This window comes from Protopterus annectens, chromosome 7.part0 (assembly GCF_019279795.1).
Source record: "Protopterus annectens isolate FY-2018-M chromosome 7.part0, PAN1.0, whole genome shotgun sequence".
Taxonomy (NCBI): Eukaryota; Metazoa; Chordata; order Ceratodontiformes; family Protopteridae; genus Protopterus; species Protopterus annectens.
The window spans coordinates 601,192,467-601,217,322 of NC_056739.1; the positions used below are offsets into that span (position 1 = coordinate 601,192,467).

The 24,856-nt window shown below is 43.3% G+C and overlaps 1 protein-coding gene across 3 annotated transcripts in view; it reads left to right on the top strand.

Moving 5' to 3' along the window:
- Positions 1 to 24,856, top strand: part of LOC122806621 (collagen and calcium-binding EGF domain-containing protein 1-like) — an 876,736-nt gene that overhangs the window by 68,027 nt on the left and 783,853 nt on the right. For all 3 annotated transcript variants that reach the window (XM_044077195.1, XM_044077194.1, XM_044077196.1), the window contains exon 2: positions 4,492 to 4,572. In XM_044077195.1, coding sequence (XP_043933130.1) covers positions 4,492 to 4,572 — 81 coding nt within the window. The remainder of the gene's footprint in view (positions 1 to 4,491; positions 4,573 to 24,856) is intronic.

Sequence of the window (24,856 nt, forward strand, 5' to 3'; positions counted from 1 at the left end):
GAAGGTGTTGAGGGTGAGGTCCTCTATATGGAGGATATGGACTTTGCTCCCCTTGCAGGAAAGTTTTCGATTACTGCAGTTTTGGTGAGTCGGGTTCACAGTCATTTTGAGATCGAAGCATTGGTTTGCTTTTATTTGGTTTGTGATCTCTCACAGAATAAGTGTATAACACAGACAGAGAATTCTGTTCTTTGAAAAAGTTCAGCACAGACGACAGTTTCTCCATCTATCTGAGTATCTCCATGGACAACTTGCATGAATATCCGAACAAATAACTGTATTTGGTAATACATGCTAATTCATATAATACACAACTGACTGAAAGCATCTGATGAATGCTTGTTGAACATTGCTCATAAAGCCACGATAATGTGATGATAAACTGCATAGGTAATACAATTAAAGGCAAGACATTATCAAGAAGCATGTGCTCTTCAACCAGGATGTTTTGCTGTGGTGTCTCAGCTTATCAGCCATAGCATCATTTGTGTAATTAGCACCATTGTTTAAACACTAGTAATCTGAAATATCTTAAAGGTTTTACATGGTCAGTCATTTGTTCACAACTTATGTTTTTGAAACAACAAGCATCTTAAACCTTCATGCAACAAAGTGCTGTTTTTTTCTGAAGTGACTGCAGTAGTATTAATGCATTTCTTTATATAATTCAAAATGTATAACTTAGGCTGTGTGTCTTGCCATTTGACATACTTAACTTTATATCTGTTCCTGCAATAGCTCCCTTTCATTTTTATACATATTTGCATGTTCAAAGAACTTTGCAGCTTAAGTACAACTATTTCTGAGTACTTATTGCTCAACAGAACTACTATTTATTTGCTTCTGATGTACCCTTATCAGTAACACTATGCTGATAAATGGTCATCAGATAAGACTGACTGTCATTAAAGAAAACAAGCGAAAATGCAGGAAAGACCATAGTTAAAGGATTCTATAGACCTGTCTATATTCATTCAAAATAATCTTCTTCTTCCGGCTTTTCCCGGTTAAGGGTCGCCACAGTGGATCACCTGTCCACTCATGATTGGCAGTGGAGTTTTTACGGTGTCGAGTTGCCAGCCCAGCACCCAACCTTCCACAGAAGGCACACACATGCACGCACTCACACCTAGGGCCAATTTAGAGTGTCCAATCCACCTACAGCATGTCTTTGGGAGGAAACCGGAGCACCCGGAGGAAACCCACGCAACCACAGGGAAGACATGCAGACTCCGCACAGAAGGCACCCCAGCCGAGAATTGAACCGAAGAACCTCTTGCTGTGAGGTGGCAATGCTAACCGCTGCACCACCGTGGCCGCCTATTCATTCAGAATAATAGTTATCTGAAATAAGAGCTTTCATCTTGTGTTAGACAGCATGTTGTCTTCTGTCAAAATGCATTCTTAATTATTTTCAGGGTATTTGTCAAGGTATTAATTATTTTTAAATGCATATATGACAAAATAAAAAAATATTGAGTAATTATCAGCTTATATTTTAATCTGAAACATAATCATAATTATGAAGAATAACTTGACTGGAATATGTTGCTTGGAAGGTAATTGTGTGATATTTGTTCACTGTGTCAAACTGCATATCCAGTTTATCAGATTTTAAAGAGCACTGAGCATGAAATGTGGTTGGTGAACTTGCAGTATGCTTATTACACATTGGAAACTAGTTGAGTGAAAATGGGACTGATATCAGAACTGCTTACATTTATTTATTTTTATTGCCGGTAGTAGATGTGTAATTGTCTGGCAAGCCTTCCCTCTGACAAGCCTTTCCTAAGGCTCACCCAAGTATGCAAAACTACCTGATGGACTTCATTTTGTCTCTTGATATTGTTCTTTTTATTATTTTACAGAGTTGCTGATGTGAACATCTGACGGACTCTTTACATAGAAAAGCCAATCGAAGTTGCATGCTTTGATCTTAAGCTAGGATGTCTAATTGTCTTGCTAGCTACTGAGTTTGTCAGGGTTATATGATTATACGCATACTTTAGGGATTAGAAAGGCTGTACTTTAATACTGCACATAAAAGATATGTCAGTTCCACTGCTGGTAATGTAGCCCAGGAATATGAATATCACATAGTGGGGAATGGGTGAAGCCCCACCCCATACTGGATGTCTTTATTATGCTGGCAGAGAACTTTCTTTGAAAGGATAATTTCTAATTGGTATATTTTTACATTATTTTGACCTTAGGAAATTAGATTCTAAGCTTTATCTAGCAAGCAAGCTGTGCTGAACTTACAAAGCTGCGATCTGTGCAAATAGATTTTTGAGTTCTATTGGTCTGATGAAATCCTTTTGAGTGTCCTGGTAAATATACAAGATACATTAAAACCGATGTACGTTTATTTTAATGTTTATGGAAAGTATTCAGTTTACTTATTCAAAGTGTTGTAATGGCTGTAGACTATGAAAAACTACAGGTATTGCCCGTAAGCGATAATGACACATCATATGATTAGTTTAGTACAGGGTCTCCAACCTTGTTGGTTCAGGGACCATTCATCATACTGTTCGGGTGCCAGTTTCCATACTTGGCAAGTTTTTTTGGGGGGAGGGCACATTACCATATCCAACATGCATCTTTATAGTCAAAGCAGTTTGTTGTAATACATACTGAGGGCTGGATAAAAAGCTTTTGTGAGCTTGACTGTGGCCCACAGGCTACATGTTGGACATTCCAGGTTTACTAGTATATTCATAAGTGTTAATACAACACAGCTGGAAATAAACTACAGCTTTAAAATTATGTAAAGCAGTCTGTGACTACCCGTATCAAGTTTCTAAAAACATCCCTGTGGGAGGGGTGACGTGCTGCAGTCTTGAACTGTAGCTTTTTGGGTTTCACTGAAAAAGACAACCATTTCACCTTTCTTTTCAGTTTCTTAGCTTGTGTCTTACTTAATGAATAAGGTATGATAGGGGATGTCAACTCACTTCAAGTGAAATTGAATGCAGTACATAATTGTAACCTTTAGAGACCCCAAGTTGATAGTTATATTGTAATTTTGAAATGGACTACTATAATCTATATTATGAGTTTAAGTATGAATCCTGCTAAAGTGTTAAACTGGCATAATAGTCCATTTGAAATATGCTGGTGAACACTTTAGATTCAAAAGATATTTTTTCTGTACACATTTTATCCCCCATGTCTGCCAACCATCACGCCCTGGCTGTCCATTTGTTCTCTTCTGGGGACAGGACAACTGGAGCATATACATTCCCCAATCAGGTGACGGATAATTAGAGCATAGCCAAATTACAGGTATATATGAGAAGGAATTTGTAGTATGACAGTAGCCCATCCCCTGCTGGTGATATGAGCACCTGCATTACTGCAGGGACAACCTGTGTTCTTTTGTGGGGACTGCACACTCCGACAATGCACCGTACAAGAGTTACCAACACCAGCTTGGGTAGTCATACTTACACCTCTCCTGGCCTATGGGTTGTGTCCGGCACAGTGTATTCCCACATATGGCTTGTGTCCAGCACAGTATATTCCCACTTAAACCATGGCCTCACAAATCCCATATGCTGTCTTTCTTCCCAAGTAGAACCACCCAAGCTGCTCATTGAAGTTGGGTTATCTGGGTCCCAGTCAACGCTTTATCCCTTTGTGCCACATAGCTGAGGCAGATTCACTAGAATTTATTGCAGTTTACTAGAATTTTTATGGAGTTATTTGCTTTTTATTTATCTTTTTAGATGCACAATAAATATACCTCCACTCTGAGTTTATAAAACATTCCTAGAGAAAGCATAAAAAGCAACATACCCCAAGGTGTATCTTATTTGTACATGTATCTCTTTATATACTTTCTGTTTCTTTATATCTGATTAATAGTAGTATATTGCAGTCTGTTAGACACACTTTTCTACCTTGACATGTAGGAATGTCATGCTGTTTGAATTAATTCATATCTGATGCCCTTCTGAAAATGTTAACTTCCAAATTGCATGTATAATTAAAAGTGTGCCTGCTGGTTTTATCACTAGAAGTATTTGTGAAGTCTGTATTTGTAATTTGTTAGACCCCAAAATATGTAATTAATATGTAATTAATTACTGTTTGCAGTTTTTACCCAGTTATAAGGTACAGTGACCTCAGAGGAAGTATAAAGTAACAGAAAAGAAATTCAGTTCTGTGACTAAGAGTGAAATTGTATACTTAATAAATTACTATTATCTAACACAGCATGGAGTACTGACGTTTCTGAATTTAAATTATGATTTTATTACCTCGGAAGACAATGAGTATTAGATCCCAATGACAGATTTTCTATCAAGAATGTTTAGTTGTCTCTTATTTTAACCTACATTTTTTGGTGTGTTATTATTCTATCCCAGTGTGCATTTTGTAAGGACTAGCAAACAATGCATTATTGCTGGTATTAATTGAGACACAAACACTGTTCTTCAGAAATTACATACTCTATTCTAATAGTCATCTTTTGTTCTGTCTTAGTGAACAGTGCCCTGAAAACAAAATAATAACCATGGAGTATGCTTGTATCAAAGCAGGAGGGGAAAAAGCAACTTGTTTAAGGTAAGACTGACGCTTCTATTTTATCTGTTTAAATCTCCATTCATGGTCCAACTCATGCACACACAAATTTGTACACAAACTCGTTCACTTTATGGAAATGAATAACCATCATTTTACTTGAGTATAACATAATATTTTGGATGAGCTAATACTCAATTACTAATCTACCCTATTAGACAGCATACAGCAATACAGAGAAAATAGCTTTGTAGGTACTTATTAGGCTATTTGCACTGCGAATATGTTAAGACAGCTAGCTTTACATTCTCATGGTAGTTTTAAGCCTTTATATTTTATGTACATATAACTTAGAGGGAGGGGGTCTATATTAAATTTTCGAAAGCCAGCAATGTCAAATCTGACATTGTTGACACGAGAATAGCGAAACTGCAGAACATCGAACAAGTAAACGGAAATCTCCACAAGGAGAGATTTCCATTTACTTCAATGCAGTGCAGTCTTGGAGTTGGTATATTTAAGTGGAGGGGGGTGTGGGCGTGCAGGGCTTGCCCCTTGCCTACCGTTAGTTTTTTTTGTTGTTTTTATTGTTTTTCTGAACATTTGATGTTTTAACAGTTCGATCACTAAAGGTCTTCCTTTAGTGATTCGAACTGTTAAATATTCGATGCTCTAATATAGACCCACTTAGGGGTGTGTAGAACAAGAATATGTTGTGACATTTACATGTTGTCCCTATCTATGAGGAACAAGAGTGCCAAACTGGGGTGAATTTGCAGTTGCTCACACATTTATCCAAATTACTTTTGAAAACAGTAAGAAATGTGCTTTGCTTTATGTGGCGTGGAAGATGGTTCCACAGAAGTGGAATTCTTTACGATGCATACCTATCCCTCTGACATGTTCTGTTTTTTTTGCTGAAGAGATTGAGATCCTTTGAGCGGGTGTTTGTCACCACTGGACTTGTGAATATGAAATAGGTCTAATAAGATTGGGTCTGTAGAGCCTCTATATGCAAGGCAGAGGTTGTCTATCAGTAGCCTGTATGATAGAGATGGACAATGCTTTGAGATGGTTCACATAGGTTTTTATGATTTAGACCCTTGATTTTGTTAGTGAGGAAAGCATTCTGGGCATTCCAGTTGTGACAGATGTTTGGACAAGTGCATACTAAGAGGCATTATACTCTGTGATTGGGCTATTTAGTGCCAAGTACAGTAGAATGATTGCATCCCTGTTTCTGGATACCATATCTTTAGAGAGAATTTTGCAATGAACAAGAACTTAATTTCAATAGTGTATACAAAAAGCAATATTAGAATTAATTTTGAACCAGAGTAGTATTTTACGTCTTTATTATAGCAACTTTGACAGCATAGTGGAACTGTTATAATTATGTAATGATCCAACTGTATTTTTTCTGTTAAACTAAAGATAACTGTCATTTACATACCCTCCTCTGTTAATAGTAGTTATGGTGCATGACTGCTTCAGTGTGGCTTTTTTGAGATGTCACTGCCACAGATGCTTGTAATTTTATTACAAGGACACAATTCAAATATCCAGTAAATGCTGCTATATCTGAAAGAGGAATAATATTGCCATGCTGCCTGTGATGACAGAAGATTTATGACAGTTTTCCAATAAGTTTTATATATATATATATATATATATATATATATATATATAAACATATATAATTTTGGTGCCAGGCACTGGATCGAATGGGTAGTGTCCCAACACCCAGAAGATCAACGTCATTTAGTTGACACAGGCAGGTGGTTGACAGGTGTGTGAAATTGACAATCCCAAAGTAAGGGAATGTTTCCTTTCCCTGGGGATTGTGCAGTCTGAGTTAGTATATATAATTATCAGGGATGTGAGGTGTACGGGGGGGCTTGACACCCTGAAAAAACACTTGCTTTTGGTTAAGTCCACGTCAGGGTAATCCCAGGAACATGCACAGAACATATCCATATTCAATCCAGTGACCTACATCCATATGTATAGATACACACACACACAAACACACACACACACGTGTGTATATATATATATATATATATATATATATATATATATATACACACATGGGTCAAAGAAAGACCGCTTACCTGAAGACAAAATTGGGTAGACGAGATATCTGAAACCTCAGTTTAATGAACGATCACATTGCCAAAACTTTTCCCACTGTAAGTACCCAGTTGGCCAACATAGGGAAATTTGCTGTTTTCTCCACTGTAGTGTGATCCCGGAGTTGGTATATTTAGTTAGGAAGTGTGTGGGGGGGCATCCCCCACATGGGAGGGGTGGGGTATAGGCCCCCCACCTGGGTGGGTTGGAGAGAGTGTGGTGTAGTTTTCGTTACATGTTGGTCAACTGGATACTTGCCATGGGAAAAGTTTTGGCAATGTGATCATTCGTTAAACTGATGTTTCAGAGTTCTTGTCTTGGCGATGTCATCTTTGGGTAAGTAGTGTTTTGTTTATTTGCAGTAGACCCATATATATATATATATATATATATATATATATATATATATATATATATATATATATATATATGCATATGGGTTACCTACACCTAATCATACCCTCATTTCAGTGACAGTCAAAAGACTGACTGCATAATATCTAAATTGCAAAATAGTGACACACACAATACTGACAAGATGGGAGTTATTGTAGGGAAGGGTTTACACTCTTGTTGTACTGTTTTGCTTCCTCAGAATTAGTATATAGACCTATCAGGGAGTGCACCCCCCACTCCCTGAAAAAATGTGACCAAATGAAACCTCCTAAGAAACCATTTAAAAATCTGACAAAAATCAAAGCACATTTTGTCAATGTCCCTACCAATTATGTATACCAACTCTGAGGTCACACAGCAGGGGGGGAAAGGAATAAAGGCAGTTCCACACAAGGAAATCCGCAGGTGCGGTGGGTGCCCGGAAAAAAAACAAACCAATGAAGCACAAAAGAACATCCAGCACCAAAGGTGAAAAAATAAACGGTTTAATGTGGCAGCTCCAGCAAATGGTGCAAAATTACACCATATCAGCACTCCATAAGGAAAATTTGACATATTAAATACAATAAGCATCGATCAATATGCAGTACAAAGCATAAACCATCAGTTGAGCAACACAATGGGAGTTTCTATCCACCTTGACAGAGTTCCCATTGGTATCACACAGGACTCAAAACTCGAACAACTTATCTTTTTCTTTGACCATTGTTTTAGATGTAAAACTGGGAATGGACTTTGGGTATCCAAACATGCTGATAATTTCAAACTAATATTTCAATAAAAGATAATTGTCTTCCAAGATAGTTAACAAAATGCCTATCTGATAAAGCTGTAGTAGTGATCTCACATTCAATGTTGATATAGTTAAACAAAAAAGGTATTTTTTTATTACAAAGTACAGTTTGGGTCACTTAAATTGACCATGGAAATGATGGATAACAGCTTTCAGCAGACATTTAGTGATAACCAAAAGTGCAGCCTATTCATCAAAATATAACCCGGGATTCATGAAGCTTGCGCCAGGTGCAGGCATAGCGTAGGCGGTATAATGCCAAATATAGCCACTGAGCGATTCAGGTACAATCTAATTCCATGTTCACTACCAGCGTATGCCATATCTGCACAGCCCTCGGCACAGGTATGCTAATCACCCCATGCGCAGTACTGCACCATGCAAATGAAGGTACATTGCGATTCATGAAGTGGTGCAGGCATAGCATAAGCCCACAAAAATGTAAACCAAAAAAAAATGGTTTACATTTTGCCAAACAGAACATCGGAGCTATGAAAGTGGACCCGACTCATGTATTACAAAATTAACATATGCCAATGGCTAAATATACAGCCAATGGCATAAGAAATGATGCACAACACCTAAAAAACAACATTTAATGTTATGTCCACAGTAACGCAAAGTACAACCGCAGGGCATGTGTGCACAAATGGGAACACAAGGAAAATATACACAAATGTCATAAAATCGCAATGTAATACAAATCATGATTTCATCATAATACTCAATGGTATGCATGGTACACCACAACCAAGCTGCAAGGGTTGCTAAGGGTCTGTGACAGTGTTCGGCATGGTAACTATGAATTAGTAGTCAATGCAACGCAAATGAGGCAAGTAATAGTGAATTGCAAACATCCCGCCAGACTAAGGATGTACCATACGGCGCAGCGGTACAACATCGAGGAGTGGTTTGGAGGTATACATGACATCAGCAGTGGGGTGTGCCACCATAGCTGTAAGCACATTGGAGCAATGCAAATCCAGCCTGCCCGTTGCTAAGCAAAGCCACAGGATAGGGGTGGTGATGTAGGTATAGCATCGTTTATCTGAGAGCACATATGGTGCCTGAAAGCGCATGTGTACGTGGATGAAAACGTGCCTGAAACCCGGTAAGCGGACGCACGCGCTGCGCACCATAGCTCAAACAGGAAGGTTAGGGGAAGAAAATAAGGAAATGCCGCAGTAGGGTAATTGGAGTACAACTGAGCAATTAACACCTATTAACTCACAGTGGGCAATCGACGGCAGCTAACAAGTCTGCTCGCAGCAACCTGCAGAACAGGATAGGGGAGGTGTCAGATTGCAAAGAAAAGAGAACTGTCATAGCAGAGCAAAGCAAACCTGCAGTAGATCGGCCATAGAACACATGTCATAAGATAAGCCAGGTTTTGGGATACAAATGAAAGCAGGCTGCTGAATGCATGCCAGAAAATGGGAGGGGAAACATTAAGAAATGCTAAGGGAAGGGCAAGAGGTAATCCACGGCAGCCAAATGTAATTCAACACCAAAGGCACCACAAAAGCAGTACCTGTGGTAAAACACATAAGATACCCTGTAGTTCCCATGGTACATACACACCCTATGACATCATCAGTGTTCACAGCACAATAGTATAAAGTGTGAAGGCACCTCACACGCACCTGTGTATTCCCAAACACTGCACCATCGGTGTAAACAGACGGGGAACTTTTACAATGTACATGTTGGGAGCTGCCATAGCTGTGATTCATCACCATGTGTTAGAGACTGAAGGTGTTGTAGAGGATGATGCTGATAACCACCGCAGGCTCCGGAGGAGGAGAAGAGTGTTCAGACCAAGGGTAACCTACCAGGGGCTACATGATCTGGAGATAGTAGAGCATTACAGGGTGGACAGGGATATCTTACAGCAAATAGTTGAGCTGTGCCGGCCACGCCTGAGATCCAGAAACAACAGAGGGGAACCCATCCCAGTGGACACAAAGGTATGTGTAAGCTTGCGAATACTAGCCACAGGTACCTTTCAAAGGCCAACTGGAGATATAATGGGGATCTCACAGGCATCAGCATCCAGGGTACTACACCAGTTCCTAGATGCTATGTTACCACATGCCAATGAGCATATATACTTCCCCCAAACTCAAGAGGAGTTGGCCAGCAATATGCGTCTCTTCCACCAGGTGGCACACTACCCGGAGGTGCTGGGTGCGATAGACTGCATGCACATACATATCAAGTCACCACCCGGTGAGCATGGTAGGTGCTACATAAACCCCAAGGGATACCACTCCATCAACTGCCAGGTCGTGTGCAATGCCCAGGGCATTATTATGGATGTGCGTGCCGGCAGCTCTGGAAGCTACCATGACTCCCACATCTGGCATGCCTCACAGCTGTATCAGGTATTTGTCAGGGGGGACATCCCACATGGCCACCTTGTGGGGAATGCTGGCTATTGCACTGGAGCCGTGGATGATGACTCCCATCAGAAATGCACAGACACACCCATGCAAGAACGCCATAATGAGGCACATGCACAAACCAGAATCATCATAAAGCATGTGTTTGGGATGCTGAAATCACGGTTATGTTGCTTGTATATATCTGGTGGAGCCTTGCAGTACTCTCCAGGCACGTGTGCCCACATCATCATAGTATGTGCCATGTTACATAACATGATCCTGCGGAAACAGCTGCAGCAGGGACATAATGGTGAAGGCCCTCACAGCCCACTGCAATTGCCAAGGCCATCACAAGCACAGAGGGATTCAGACCACGCACACCCTGTACCAGCCCCAGTAAGCAAACGGAGGCGTGCCCAATATGTCCACGCCTTGGCAAAGAGGGAACGTATAGCACATACACTGACAGTGTAGGCCCCTACGGACTGACACACCTCTCCACCTGCACACACAGTAAACTGGATGGCACACACACACGACCACCTGTAAAGTATAATGTATAATGTATAGGTGGCCTACTGTGTGAATCCTACATAGGCAGCCCTCAACCATTGCACACACAACAGCTATTGGAGCAAGGAATGTCAACACCTGAACAGTACACGCACCTAACAGCATATGTTGATACTGTATGTATAGGTTCCTAGGTACATCGGTAGGTACATGCCCAATTGTCAGAGGCCATTCATCAACCATGGCAAACTGTGTCTGCTGTCGCCACCACATCGATTAACCAACTGTCCCTCAGTGGAGCAGAGGCAATTGTGGGATCCATGTGTGTAATCACTGTTCCCCACACACTCTGCATGGCTTACCTGGTGTGTTAATGAGGGGCTCCATATAATGTAATCAGGGATGTAGTGGCAAAGCATGGGGAGTACCCATGACAGGTATCTGTCACCCCAGCATGCTCCACCTATGGTTGTGTGAAGATGTAGCACATTATAGTGTGTGGCTCACTGTGACATACATTACCAGTGCTGGAGCACATCCATTAAACATCACTTGGACATACCATTAATAGGTCTCATCCATATGTAAACTAACTGAGTTACACATTTGATTGCAGTATGGAGTAACAGCTGTAGTACAGTCCACATACAAAACACCATAACACGTGTACAAATCCCAGATGCTCAAGTGGTACATGCACTGACTGTCGTGCATGTTCCCGGTCCCACATCCTGCAAGGGGCGTTACGTAATCCTGAAGGCACGAATAATGGATGTTGGATGTAGGTCATCAGATCAGGTTTAGCACATGTCAGCAGGATTATGCATTGGCAAGTGCTGGTAAGCGTTGTTTAAACATGAATATATGGATATCCGTGAAACAGGGCTAAGCTTTTCTGAATATCGCGCAGATCACAGTCAACGATGTCCAGAACAGGTGAAACTAGCATTATTCACCCCTGTACTAATAGTGCCTGCTCTGAAGGATAAAACGACCACTGCCAGGAGTAGAACACGCAATCATGTACACAATCACCTAACACTAAGCTACCCGAGATGTACCAATGGCAGGTGTGTATTGTGACAGGTTAAAACACAAACGTGCAGAGTCCAGGAAACAGTATACACCCACATGTACACAACGAAAGGTGTGTTCTCCCTCTCACTCTCTCTCTCTCTCTATATATATATATATATATATATATATATATATATATATATATATAAAGGGTGATAGAGAGATATAAGTTGATATATACGTATTCACCTATATCTGCAAATATATAGATAGGTCAACGACATGTACACAACCATGGAGGTACAAATAAATAGAATATTGCCAACTATTGAATGTGTCACATACCGACACGCATAATCACGAGGCTGAAAGACCGAAAGACCACAGTACCGGAACACTAGAACCGAGAGTAATATTATCACAATGTTAAGGGACATTTAGTTATCGCTGCCGGTGCTGCGGTCCAGGTAGGTACTGTGTTCAACTGTGTTTGTGATTGCTGTAGTCTGTGTATGTGTGTGTGTTGAGGGTGCCATGTGCATTTCTGTGGGACTGCAATGTGTGTGTGTGTTTGCATCATGTGTCTGTTAGTGCTAACTTGGAGGTTGATCATTACGGTAGGTGTGGTCATAGCTGGCCGTAGGCATATGGTTACCAAATGTCCCACTTTAAGAGGGACAGCCCCTCCCTGGGCAGTTGTGTCCTGACAAAAAATATTAAAAAGGGCAAATGTCTGAAATTGTAGGACATAATTATGTCCCATATATTATGTAATAGTTGCATTAAATAGTTATGCCTGTATCTAAAATATGTAAATGTTACATGAAACATGATAAGTAGCTAAAGTGCTTCAAGAATAAGTATGTATTCAGGATAAAAGTATGTTCTATCCTGTGTACTGACTGTGGGTATGTGTCGGCTTGGAAACACCGATGTGTGTCCTGCAAATGTCCCACTATGGCCATTTGAAAAGGTGGCAACCCATGCCAAAGAGGTTCAGTCACCAACACAACTGCAATGAGTGCAAATATCTGTGACAGAAATAGACGAGACAGCTGTCATTTAGTAACATTCCCTTACATATCGATGTATTTCCAGAGGTATTGAAGTATCAATCTCACCTGCATGCTATATAAAAACCAATTAACAATGGCTCACTGTATAAGCCCGTAACAACCATAATTTCTCAGTCTACTAAATGATAGGTCTTTAATTAGGGAAGGAGCCCACACACATATATGGAATATGTAGAAATGCAGTCCCCAAAAACCTGTATATGCTATGTACACCCACCTACTTCTTCCCCACATCTGAAACAATTGCAATACAGACTGTAATAACATCACAAACATCCACTCACTCAATTACATCTGCAGAACCATTAACATACCTTGTGAGAGACACATTTGTAATGGCGTCATGTGAAATCGTAGCTGTTGTATAATGGAACAGACGGCGATGTTACAGGTTTTGTTTGCAGTAGTCCCTTATCAGACGGTTGAGATGACAGGTACACTCACATGTAGAACAACATACTCTAGCCATCACTCACAATCCACGGGGGACATGAATTCAAAATATCCTTGTCTCTCCAAATAGCAGTTGCAATTCCTCACAACAAAACACATACAGGCTGTCTCCTGAAGGTAGGGCAAAAGGGCAACACCCAAGTGGAGAATTCAATTATACCCCACTGTTGCCACGTAACTGGCAAATGGAGTAGCGGCACAGCTGATGTGCATGTAATAATTTACTCAGGAACACCAATTGGCGGCAGGATACCACATGTTACAGGTATCGACGTATATAAGGATGCCTTGCCATACATTCAAACCGTAAGCTCATACCATAGAACCATTTAAACAATAAAGGTGTAAGAGAGATATTTTACGAAGACTCGGAAACAAGGTATGTAGAACACTCTGTATGTCAGTGTATGTAGAGCCTGTTTTGTAGTAATTAAAGTGTACGCAATGCATAAAGTGGGAAAAGGTATTATGTAGTGATGTCTTTTTGAGCATAGTAACGCTTGTAGACATTGTGTGTCCTGCTGTGGGCCACAAGGTAAACATGTCATACACCACAAGGGATGCTACATGAGGGCTTTAAACACAATTCCACACCACCCGCCATCAGTGGTAGGGTTTGTCCAACAAGTACGTGCCATAGCAGGGGATAGTATATGTTGATATACTGTCACAGTAGTCATGTGTAAGGGTGTATAATGAGAATAACATGCCTAGGGTGGTCCTGCTGTGCAAGTATGCTTTGCATTATGGGATAATGTTTAAAATATGTGTAATGTACAGTATTGTAGGTAGATATGTCAGATATTTTACACAGCATAATTGTTATATCATGCAAACAAAGGGTATCGTCTATTGGCATGTAGAATACACAATAACAGGATACAGATGGCTTGTAGTCACGGGACACTGTAACAGCAAGATAGCTAACTGAAATGGAAGAGCTACTCAATTATCCATGCACAAAGGACATGTAATAGCTTCACAGGTTCATAGTGAGGTACTATGCTGTCTGGCCAAGTCCATGTGTAAGCCCAACGACAGTGTTTTCACTGGTGGCACCTCCCTAGGGTAGTGTCCTGTCTGTGAACAGCAGAGCCATGTGTTACCTGCACCTGTGTACAGTACAGCCACTGCAGTGATCCCTGGCATACATGTGTGTCTCCCATCCACCCATAGAGGTATCTCATGAAGAGTGCCAGTGAGTGTCCCTACTTGATGTACATAGGAATCATATTCCAAAGCATGGTGAGTGTCTGGTTCAGGAATGTATCCCTCTAGCACGTCCCACTCATCGTTGTGTTTGTGTGCATATCCATGAGCATGTTGCGCTCAGTGGCCTTTGCTTATGTTGCTTATGTGGAGTATATCTATAAATATTGTTGTGGACATGGGCCCTGTATGTTCAGCAGAGGTCACCCCTGAGTATGCAATATGCAAATGTGTACAGTCGTGGTGTCCGTAGTTGTGCCGCATACGTCATCCTTCGGAGTTCAATAATCCTCATGGTGTGTTAATGTTGTGGTATGTAAAGCCGTTGCTGTTCCGTAAGGTACACCCCAAAAGGGGTGTTATACCACTGAATGTGTGTCATACGTCAGGAGTATAGAGGTACAATGGGTGCCTTTGTTCCAACTACAAACCCATTACAGATAAGGGTGGCCACATAGAAGGATATCCACGCCACATTGGCAATATGATTATCAAAGGAGTGGGTGCTATATATGTGTATACTAAGATCCCATATAATGTCACTTGTATGTAGGGGACTACCACCTATGTGACAGTCAGTGGGTGATTGGTGTAATCCAAAGGGGATGTCTATGCACCTTGTGTTATGCAGCTTGAGGCCATGTTATTGACATCAGGTATCCGTCACAGTGACACCCATATGGAGGGTGTCTGTATCAGCTGGTGGATCAATCATGGCTCCTTGTGTGCAGTCATCTGGAAACCTATTCAGGGAAAGTCCCTCTGTGCTAGCCTGTACCTCAGGGAAGCATATACCGAACATGAGGGGCCCTATGACTGAGGACTGTGGTACGCCAAATGTAACTGAATTACAGTGGGTACCATGGTATGCTACCCTCATTGTGTGGGTCCTGTCCGTGAGCCACTTTGCATAACATCCCAAGACATAGGGGTCGATGTGCAGGTGGATGTGTATGTTGTCAATACCAGAATGGAGAACGGTGCTGAAAGCCAATGAGAGGACAGTGTAGGCTGTGTGGACCCCCTTACCATCATCAACTACCCTGGTAACTGTATCAAAGGAGTCCACCAGGTGTAGGAGCCATGGTCTGGCCCTAACAAATCCAACCCAGGTGGCATCAAAGGTCTGGAGGCCACCAATGTCTCTGTGAATGACTTCCATGATGATGTGCCCCATAGACTTGCAGAACAGTTCAGTCAGGCGTATAGGGCAATAGTCCCTGTGGTTCATTGTGGTGCCACCTGTGTGGAGTGTGATAACTGTTGCTGTGTGCCATTCAGGGGCCACAATGTCTGATACAAGGCTATTACTGAATCTGGTGGCCAAGTGGGGAGCCATGTCATTCTGAGGTTTGTGTAAATCACAGCCTGGGATGTTGGACGGTCACATGGAGTCTGTGTTCCAGGCCTTAGAGAGTGCAGGTTGGAACTGCATAGTTGTGACCGCAGGGACTCTGCATTGTTCCTGTATGGATTTTGGCCCTGTAGGGAGTGAGAGGGTGTAAAGTTAGCATTGAACCTATCTGCCAGGATGTTGCCAATAGCATTTGGTTTGTAATGTTCCTGCCTAAACTTCATATGTCAGAGCAGATGTGGGTATTGCCATTGAGTACTGACATACCTCCATAATGCTTTGTCGTAGTCCTTGGAATGTGTCGCAGTAATGTTTACGTAGCTTGCTTTGGAGAATGTGATAAGGAATCCCGGATTCCTACTGAGGCTGACCAGTGAGCTACCCCACCCATGGGATTGTACTCCACTTTGCAACAGCCACCACCTTCTGTTGTGCTGTGCAGTTCACCTCCCTGAGCTGGTGACATCTCCAGGCCTATTAGGTAGTCATACGAGGCACCCATGTCATGACAGGGTGCCATCCATGAGCATGGAGATCATTGGACAGGCATACTCAGCACTCAGGTGACCAATATCGGATCACATATCACCTTTCAGGGGTATTGGCCATGTGTGGATGGGCGATACCAGCCTTCACAATCCTCATCTCCACTATGCAGCATGCTGGCTACCTTGCATAAAGACATGTGCTACACTGTGATGTTGGACATGCTACATGTACATATCCTGATCTGAAAGACATACGTCATGGACAGCCACCATCCTACTACAATGATCGCCACATGCTGGACAGATCCATGTGCCATACATGTTGCATACTCCTGCCATACCATGCAACCCTGTCCATCAAAGCTGCACATGTCATCTCTGTCAAACATGGTGCGATGACTGCATGGTAGATGTATCATTAACTGTCTGGATCAGTAATGTGGCACTGATGCACCTGGCGGTGGCAAAATGGCTGTTGGATACAGCTAGAAAACGTTGCTCGTACATGCCATGGTTGATAACCATCCCTGCGAATAATGTCCAACTAGCCATTGTCCCATGTGTATCACATGTGCAACACAGGCGATACATGGCAGGATGTTGAACTGCTGTACAGTGCCATGTAGATGTATATGGCAAAACACATGCATGTAATGGTTTCCATGCACATGTGTGCATTGTCACTGCTCATGTCCATTAAGGCAGTGTATGTGTTGATATGTGACATATACACAGCATCAAGGTCAACAGCATTACTGTGGACACATTCAGGCATGTGCTGATAGGTAAGAGCACCAGTAGAAGCAAACAGACATGCCCACATTAAGACAGCATTCACATCGCGTATGAGCAATGTAATGAGGTGACACACATATATGGTGATGATATCCAATGCACAACGCGTGTTACATGTGTGTGACACAAACATGTCAGTCATGTCAGTGTCATGACGATTTGCAAAGATAACTGTTCATATGTACTAGATTTAATACAAATGTATGTGCAGCTGTATCTCTGTACATCTCTGTGATACTGTGACCTGTCTCCATCATTATGTCTTCCAGATAATGCCTCGTTCATGCCTGCCAGCGTATAGCTGCCAGGAGGATGATGCCCTCATCCCGTACCTCCATGATAACTATGAGGTGTTGGTCAGCCATGTGCCACAGCATGCCCAGCAGCATGATGACCTGTGGCAGGAACTATGCAGGAGGCTTAATGATGTGGGTGGCCATAACCGCACCTACCAGCAGGTGTGCAGACACTGCATGGACCTGATACGACATGCAAAACAGCGTGCCAATGCAATCACCAGGGAACAAGGTGGAACAGGTGGTGGGCCACCAACCCAGCCCCCACTCACACACACCGAGGAGCTACTGGCCAGCCTGGGGGCACCCTCAGAACAGCATCCACAAACAGTAGCTGCCATCGTGGAGGTGGGTGTCTCCCAACCACTTAGCCTGGAGTTGCCTGGTAAGTCACTACTGCACATATGACTATTATATCCCATTTAGTTGCATGTGTCACTGTACAATATGTAATGTGACATCATATGCAAAGTATGTTTACACACATGCTGCAAACTATAGTTTGCTACCCTGTGTATGCACACGTGCATACTATATGCTATTGTACAGGCGAATGTGTTAACATACAGTGCACCCTGTAGCTGTCATACAGTCATGGATAATGTTCAAACCGCTGTATCACCCCTATACATGTACCTCTGGTGTGCCGCACAGACATTAGTCCATTGCAGGTGAGACAGTTATCAGTATCAGGCATGTTAATGCATATATCTATTTGCCATGTGGCCAGTTAACACATGTACACATAATGTATGGTCCAGTCACGATATACAGGTCGCATCTGTCATCAAGCACACTGGCTACCCATGTGCAATATATACAGACTAAATGAAACACCGACATGAAACCACAGTATCTGTCATTGCTAGATGTGTGGACAGCTGTGCATACAATGGTGGAGGTGTTGTTCAATGTAGGCATATGTACTATACATTGGAACAACACATGTGTGGTATGCAAACAGTACCACACAGTGAGCTGGGATGTGGGCAGCCCACAGGATTCACCATTGTGTAATATGCCCCTGCAATGGGTGCACACATTGTGATGTACCATCTGACAAGTCCCAGACATGTAGTATTCCGGCTGCAATATTGTCTCACTATCCCATAATACATACCCCACATACCAAACATACAACTCTTTGTCTGCATAACCCTGTGGACAGTGATGTATCTGACATCTATGGGTGTATGTCATATGGGACAACACAGACATGTGAGATAGATGGCCATCACAAACATTTGGCCAACACATGTTCACACATGGCCATGGAGGATGGCCAGAGACATGTAGCCACACAGTAGATGTGATGTGTATACACCCTGTTGCACAATGTCCACACATGGTCCAACTATAGCCTTTGTTGAATGGTTATATAGTTGATGTGGAACACTGGACATCCTAAAAGCCTGTGCACAGCTTGTGGAGGTGTCACTTAATTCGACCATATAAGATGTGTTTAACATCATGACTGTGTCATAGCATGACAGTAGTCACCTGTACAGCTTCCACAGACATAGACACCACATCAGGCCACAGATACCGTACATTTCCCTTGCTGCTGTTGGACATCACTGTCAGCCATGCACCTTGTTTGTGGTACATAAATGTGATGTGGGACATGGTGTATTGACAAGTCTGCCATGTGTGGACACGGTTGCCAGGCAGCTAAGACATGTTAGTAGTTGTGCAGGGGTGTCATCCATAGGTCTTCCAGTGACCTGTCACATGACACAGCATGGTTTAATGTCTATACACCTCAGCGACGTGGGTCACAATCCACAGTAGTTATGCCATTTGTTTGCAAACAGTCATGGCTATGCACTGTGTGCGTATTACACACTGTATAGCAATATAGGCACCTCATGATGCCATGCAATGGCACAGTGTCTGTACTTCACACTGTATAGCAATGTAGACACCTCATACTACCCTTCAATGTCCATGCAAATCTGCTAAAAGTGCTTTCTATCTGTAGGGCATACAGACAACACTGCAATGTGATACCCATTACACCGCTGTACATGTGTCAGGACACCATTGTGTCAGACATGTATGCATGTCAATGAACATGTCCGCAGATTACATGTCATACTACATGTAAATGTCAAGGTCACATCAGCCATGTGTACTGTTAACCTGTGCTGGTCCACATGGTATATCACAGGGATGCATGCTACTACCATGATTGTGTGAACTGCATGGCTTCTGATATGACACCTGCTTTCTGTTGTGTGCAACCCAGGAAGGTATGCTAACTACCACTATTAATGTCTGGGCTGCATGCCATCTGCTGTATCACATGCATGCTGCATGCCGGCTGTCAAATCACATGCATGGTGAGTCAGTGAGTGTCTGTGTGTGTCTTTGTGTGTCTGTGTGTGTGTCAGTGTGTCTGTCTGTGTGTCTGTCTGTGTGTGTCTATTGTAATGTAGAGTCTTTCTTTGCATTCACAGGTGATGTAGGTGCGTTACCCTCCTGTGGTCCATCTGATGTTAGTGTCCCCACAGATACTAGCAGTGATGAACATATGCATGAGGTACAGGCAGGGTTGTCAGGGGCTGAATCTGTGCCAATGGTTGCCATCCCAGCTATGTCCCCCTCTTCCCCGCACACAGTAATCATGCCAACACATACCCCATCACCAGTGGCCATAGAGGAAGGACAGTCAGCATGTGTTAGCTTGGAAAAGGAACGTGTTGTGGCTACAGAAGGTGTGTCTCCACACCATGGTGTCAGTGTAATGACTGCAGATGTGCCACACAGGCATGTGGCCAGTGCTGCTCATAGGAGGACCTCTGGCAGACATGCACCTGCAGGACAGAGCGCAGCAGCTGGTGTCACCAGACGCATGTTCCACACTGTAATGGCAGCACAGACACGTGCTGAATGGCAGAACACAGAAGGGCAGAGGCTTCAGAGGGCTGCTATCCATTCTTTAAATAACAACATCCAGGCATTGGCACATGCTCAACAACAGATCGCCGATGTTCTGGACAGGCGATTGGGTGACATGGTTGGAATCCTTGACCATGGCATGGCAATCCACGAGCGTGAGCTGTCTGTGCTGGAACAGCTGGTAGGAGTAAGGAGTAGGCCACGTGGATGTAGGCCAGCTACACCACCTGGTGCAGGTCAACATGAACGAGCCACCTCACATGCCCGCTCCCACAGTGCCAGCAGCAGTAGCAGTGCAGCTGGTGCTGCGCTGTCCACACCAGGGCACAGCAGGCCACGTGGATGTGGCCCAGGACATTCCCAGTGGGGACACGGTTCCAGTGGACATGTGTCATTGGACAGTAGCCAATCTGTACCTCTGCCTGGTAGTGCCCGTGCAACCCCTGGCAGGCGCAGGTCACGTGGCCATGGCCGGACACAGGGAGCTGTACATCCTGGTCTGTACAATCTGGAGCTGTCAATAATACCCCTGTGTAGGCTGGACACATGGCAGAACTGTGTGCACACACACACGCACACAGCAGAAACATCTGTAGGGCACCGCAACACCCACATGCATAACAACCACACATGTCCAATCAGATCATTGGCCCTAACCCACCCACATGATGTCATCCACTGGTGCAGCCTATGCCTCTGGTAAACATTATCACCCTGTGCATATGATGATGCCTGTGCCGCATCCCTGTCATCCACACCATTGGTGCAGGGACATGCTCATATGGTCTGATGCACAGGGTGAAAAGAATAGTGAGTAGTGTATATTACATTTGTTGTGTACTGTTGACATGCACCAGACATACCATGTAGTACAGGTTTAGAATGCATTGTTATATGTTCACAGTATGTGTCTTGGTAACAACAGTCACAGCATGTTGGTAATGATGTCCTGCTTCCCTCCTTAAGGTCTAATTGCATGTGCCATTACGTTACAGTGTTTGCAGCTAGACTGCATTGTTGTATGTTCACAGTCTGTGTCTTGGTAACAACGGTAACAGCATTTTGGTAATGATGCCCTGCTTCCCTCCTTAAGGTCTACTTGCATGTGCCAATAAGTAGCAGTGTTTGCAGTTTCCCATGTGTAAATGTGGAGTACTCACAGGCATGTATGGCAATACCAGCATGCTATACATAGCCTCAACTTCACTGTTAGAAAGGCTACCATTACACAGATGTCCACACATCTACTGATCCAGAAGCATGTGAGCTGTTCAATAGGCTACAGTGGCTAGAGATGTGACATCCATACCAGGTCACATCACAGGTATGGTGACATGGTGCGGGGGGTTTATACAGTGGTCTGGCTGATGTCAACATTAGAGGCCAGTTAATAGCATGAAGCCTCACTGTGTAGCAGTAATACACTGTCACATTACAGGATGAGAACACACACAGACATACACAGAAACACACAGTAACATGACCACACTCACGGGGTCAACAACACTATAACGCACACTTGATAGTGTTGAGGTGAGGACCCCTGCATATGTGGTAATCACCTTCACAGTACTGTGCACCCACATGACATGACACATAGAATGAACATGTACAGGTAGCCAGTAAGGCTGAGACCGATGGCATCAACAGGGTAGTAGACTGCATCACCATGAGGGGTTAGGGATCCTGTCTGTTCTGTATGGTAGCATACACCCTCACTCCATGCACCAGACAGCCATACATACACACACACACACACACACACACACACACACACACACACACACACACACACACACTGTGGAGTCCACAAATGTCATTCACATACAGATAGCTGACATGTGTGTGATACACACACCACCCCTGCCTACATCTTGCTGTCTACACTGCAGTATGTACAGATCTCTACAACAGTGTACAGGGGTGTGTAACAATTGGGATGTATTCCCCACCATACGTAGCATATATGGTCACACAAGCAAACACACATGGCAGTACTGTGAATCATACACCTGCTATATGATGATACGTCTGACAGACATGCAGCTGTATTGGCCGCATTATGTGTACCAACTCTACCTTTGGCAATTGTGCTGATATATGCACACGTGAGGACGTAAGTGTTACAGGTGTCAAGTGATGTACAGTCAGTAACACCCTGACCGCTGTGTAGGTTGTATGTCTTCACCTTCAAGTAACAGTAACATAGCGTACTGTTTGCACATGTAATGGTAGGATGGCTTGTGACACACCTGTGAGCTGTCTTCAGCAAATATCCATCTGCAAAGGTGGACCACCACTTTATGTACACACATCCATCCATACCTGATGGACATCCTACCATACTGTCAGTATTTCACCATATACAGGTGTCAGTGATGAGGCTGCATTGCAACTGCATGTTGTAGTTAGACACAGATGAACAACATACATCAGCTACTGCACATGCATGGTAGCTGCATGCACACCACTACATGTACATGTGTGTTGGTCCTACATTCTTGTCATGTAGCCATGTTTGTATGCATTGCAATTGGTGGACATGTGTGATGACATACATGACACATGGACTGTTGTATGATATGTTGGTTGTCATGGGTAACTAGTACAGAGGGAATGTTACCTCAGTCAACATTGCTACCTTATGTACTGTTAGCATTCAACAGCCATGGACCTACCTTCCATGTGCATGCGTCTGATTGCTGTAGCCACTTGTCTGCACAGAGGACAGCAAAAGCTTTGCTATGTACATATGTGTTGTGTGTGTGTGGGCCATGTACATATCCACTGCGATTACATGTATGTCATATCCAAACATGAGCGTTTTCTGGTGTACAGCGACAGTCATCTGTTACAGCTGTGTAAGACCCAGGGCCCCTGTTATGTGTAGAGCCGACCTGGTTATGAACTGTGGTATCATTGCATTGCATACCACATGATGGAACCCTGTCAGTACATGTGTAGTCTGCACAGTTGCTGTAGACCTATGTACAGTCCACTGGTCATATGTAACATGGTGGTGTAGTAATGTATGGATGTGTGTTGCTGGTCCAAGGACATGGTGATATCCGAGGGCTACATAGTAGACTGCGGCATTTACTACTGTGATCTACACCTGAGACATCTGTGATGGCTCTTGAGTGTGTACTGGTCAGTACATCTGAGTGGCCTTCATGTATGTGGGGACAGTAACACATGGAGCGGTCTGTCACAGTCTTATGGCCGACATGTCTGTATCTGAGGTATACGGTGGTAGTGCTATTGTGCACAACTGTGCCATATGCCAGGTGTTCCTCACTGCAGAGATGTCCGTATTCCCTATTGTTGGATCTAGATTGTCAGCTGTGATCACGAATGCTACACAGCTAGCACTGACGACCGGTGTCAGATGTGTGTAGTGCAGCGTTTGTGCTAACAATGTTCACTATCGACACGTTGTGCTCTTCCGTGTTTAGAATTCGTGAGCATACAAGACAGCCCTTCGCTACTACTAAGTGTGTGAGCATGAACAGTACGCCGTTGTGTAGATGGACACACAGTACATTTCAAACGGACGTGTGCTACTGTGTGTGAGCATGCCCAGTGACACCTTGTGTCAGTTATGTGCCTCTGTGTATGGGCATGACCATTGAAATACTGTATAGCGATAGTGGTCATCCAGGCAACAGATGTCCATACTCCACGTCAGGATGGATTCCTACATTGAACACACTGGTACTGTCTTGAAGGGTGTACTGTCTGTGGCACGTCTCGTATCCATGTAGTATTGTAATAGTGCTCTGTAGATAGGCAGTTGTCCCGCTCACACCACTGCCATGTGTTTGTCTATGTCTACCTTGGGACAGTAATATGCTTTTAGACTGCTCCCTCTCCATACATTCCCTATCGTCATCTTTGCCTTTGCTGATGATGTCATCCACCTAGAAGTATGCCTCTGGGAGTGCTGTGTTCCAGTAATCTCGGTAGCATGATCTGTAACTGTGTAATGCTGTAGTGTGATAAGGTAGTTAGGTGTATGTTCGACTCCCGGCCCTGCCAAATGTGTGTGTGTGTGTGTGTGTGTGTGTGTGTGTGTGTGTGTGTGTGTGTGTGTGTTCCAGTTGCCTGGGGACAGAGTAATGCTTTTAGACGGCTCCCTCTCCATACATTCCCTATCAGCGTCTTTGCTTTTGCTGATGATGTCATCCACCTAGAAGTATGCCTCTGGGAGTGCGGTGATGCTGAAACTCGGTAGCTTATTCTGTTACTGCGTAATGCTGTAGTGTGGTAGACTAGACAGGTAGGTGCTCGATTCCACGGCATGGCAGGTGTGTGTGTTTGGCAGTTATACCCTATGTGATATCTGTGGCTGGCTAGTTGCAGGATGTGTTCAGTGTGTTTTGTTGCTGACCTATATAGTGTCCACAGCCCACATATTCTGCCAAGACACTGGGTTGTCAACACATACATTCGCCAACAGGCCTGGTGAGTAAATGTCAGCAGCCCTACTCTTACCCTTAAAACAGTCTGACCCGTGTG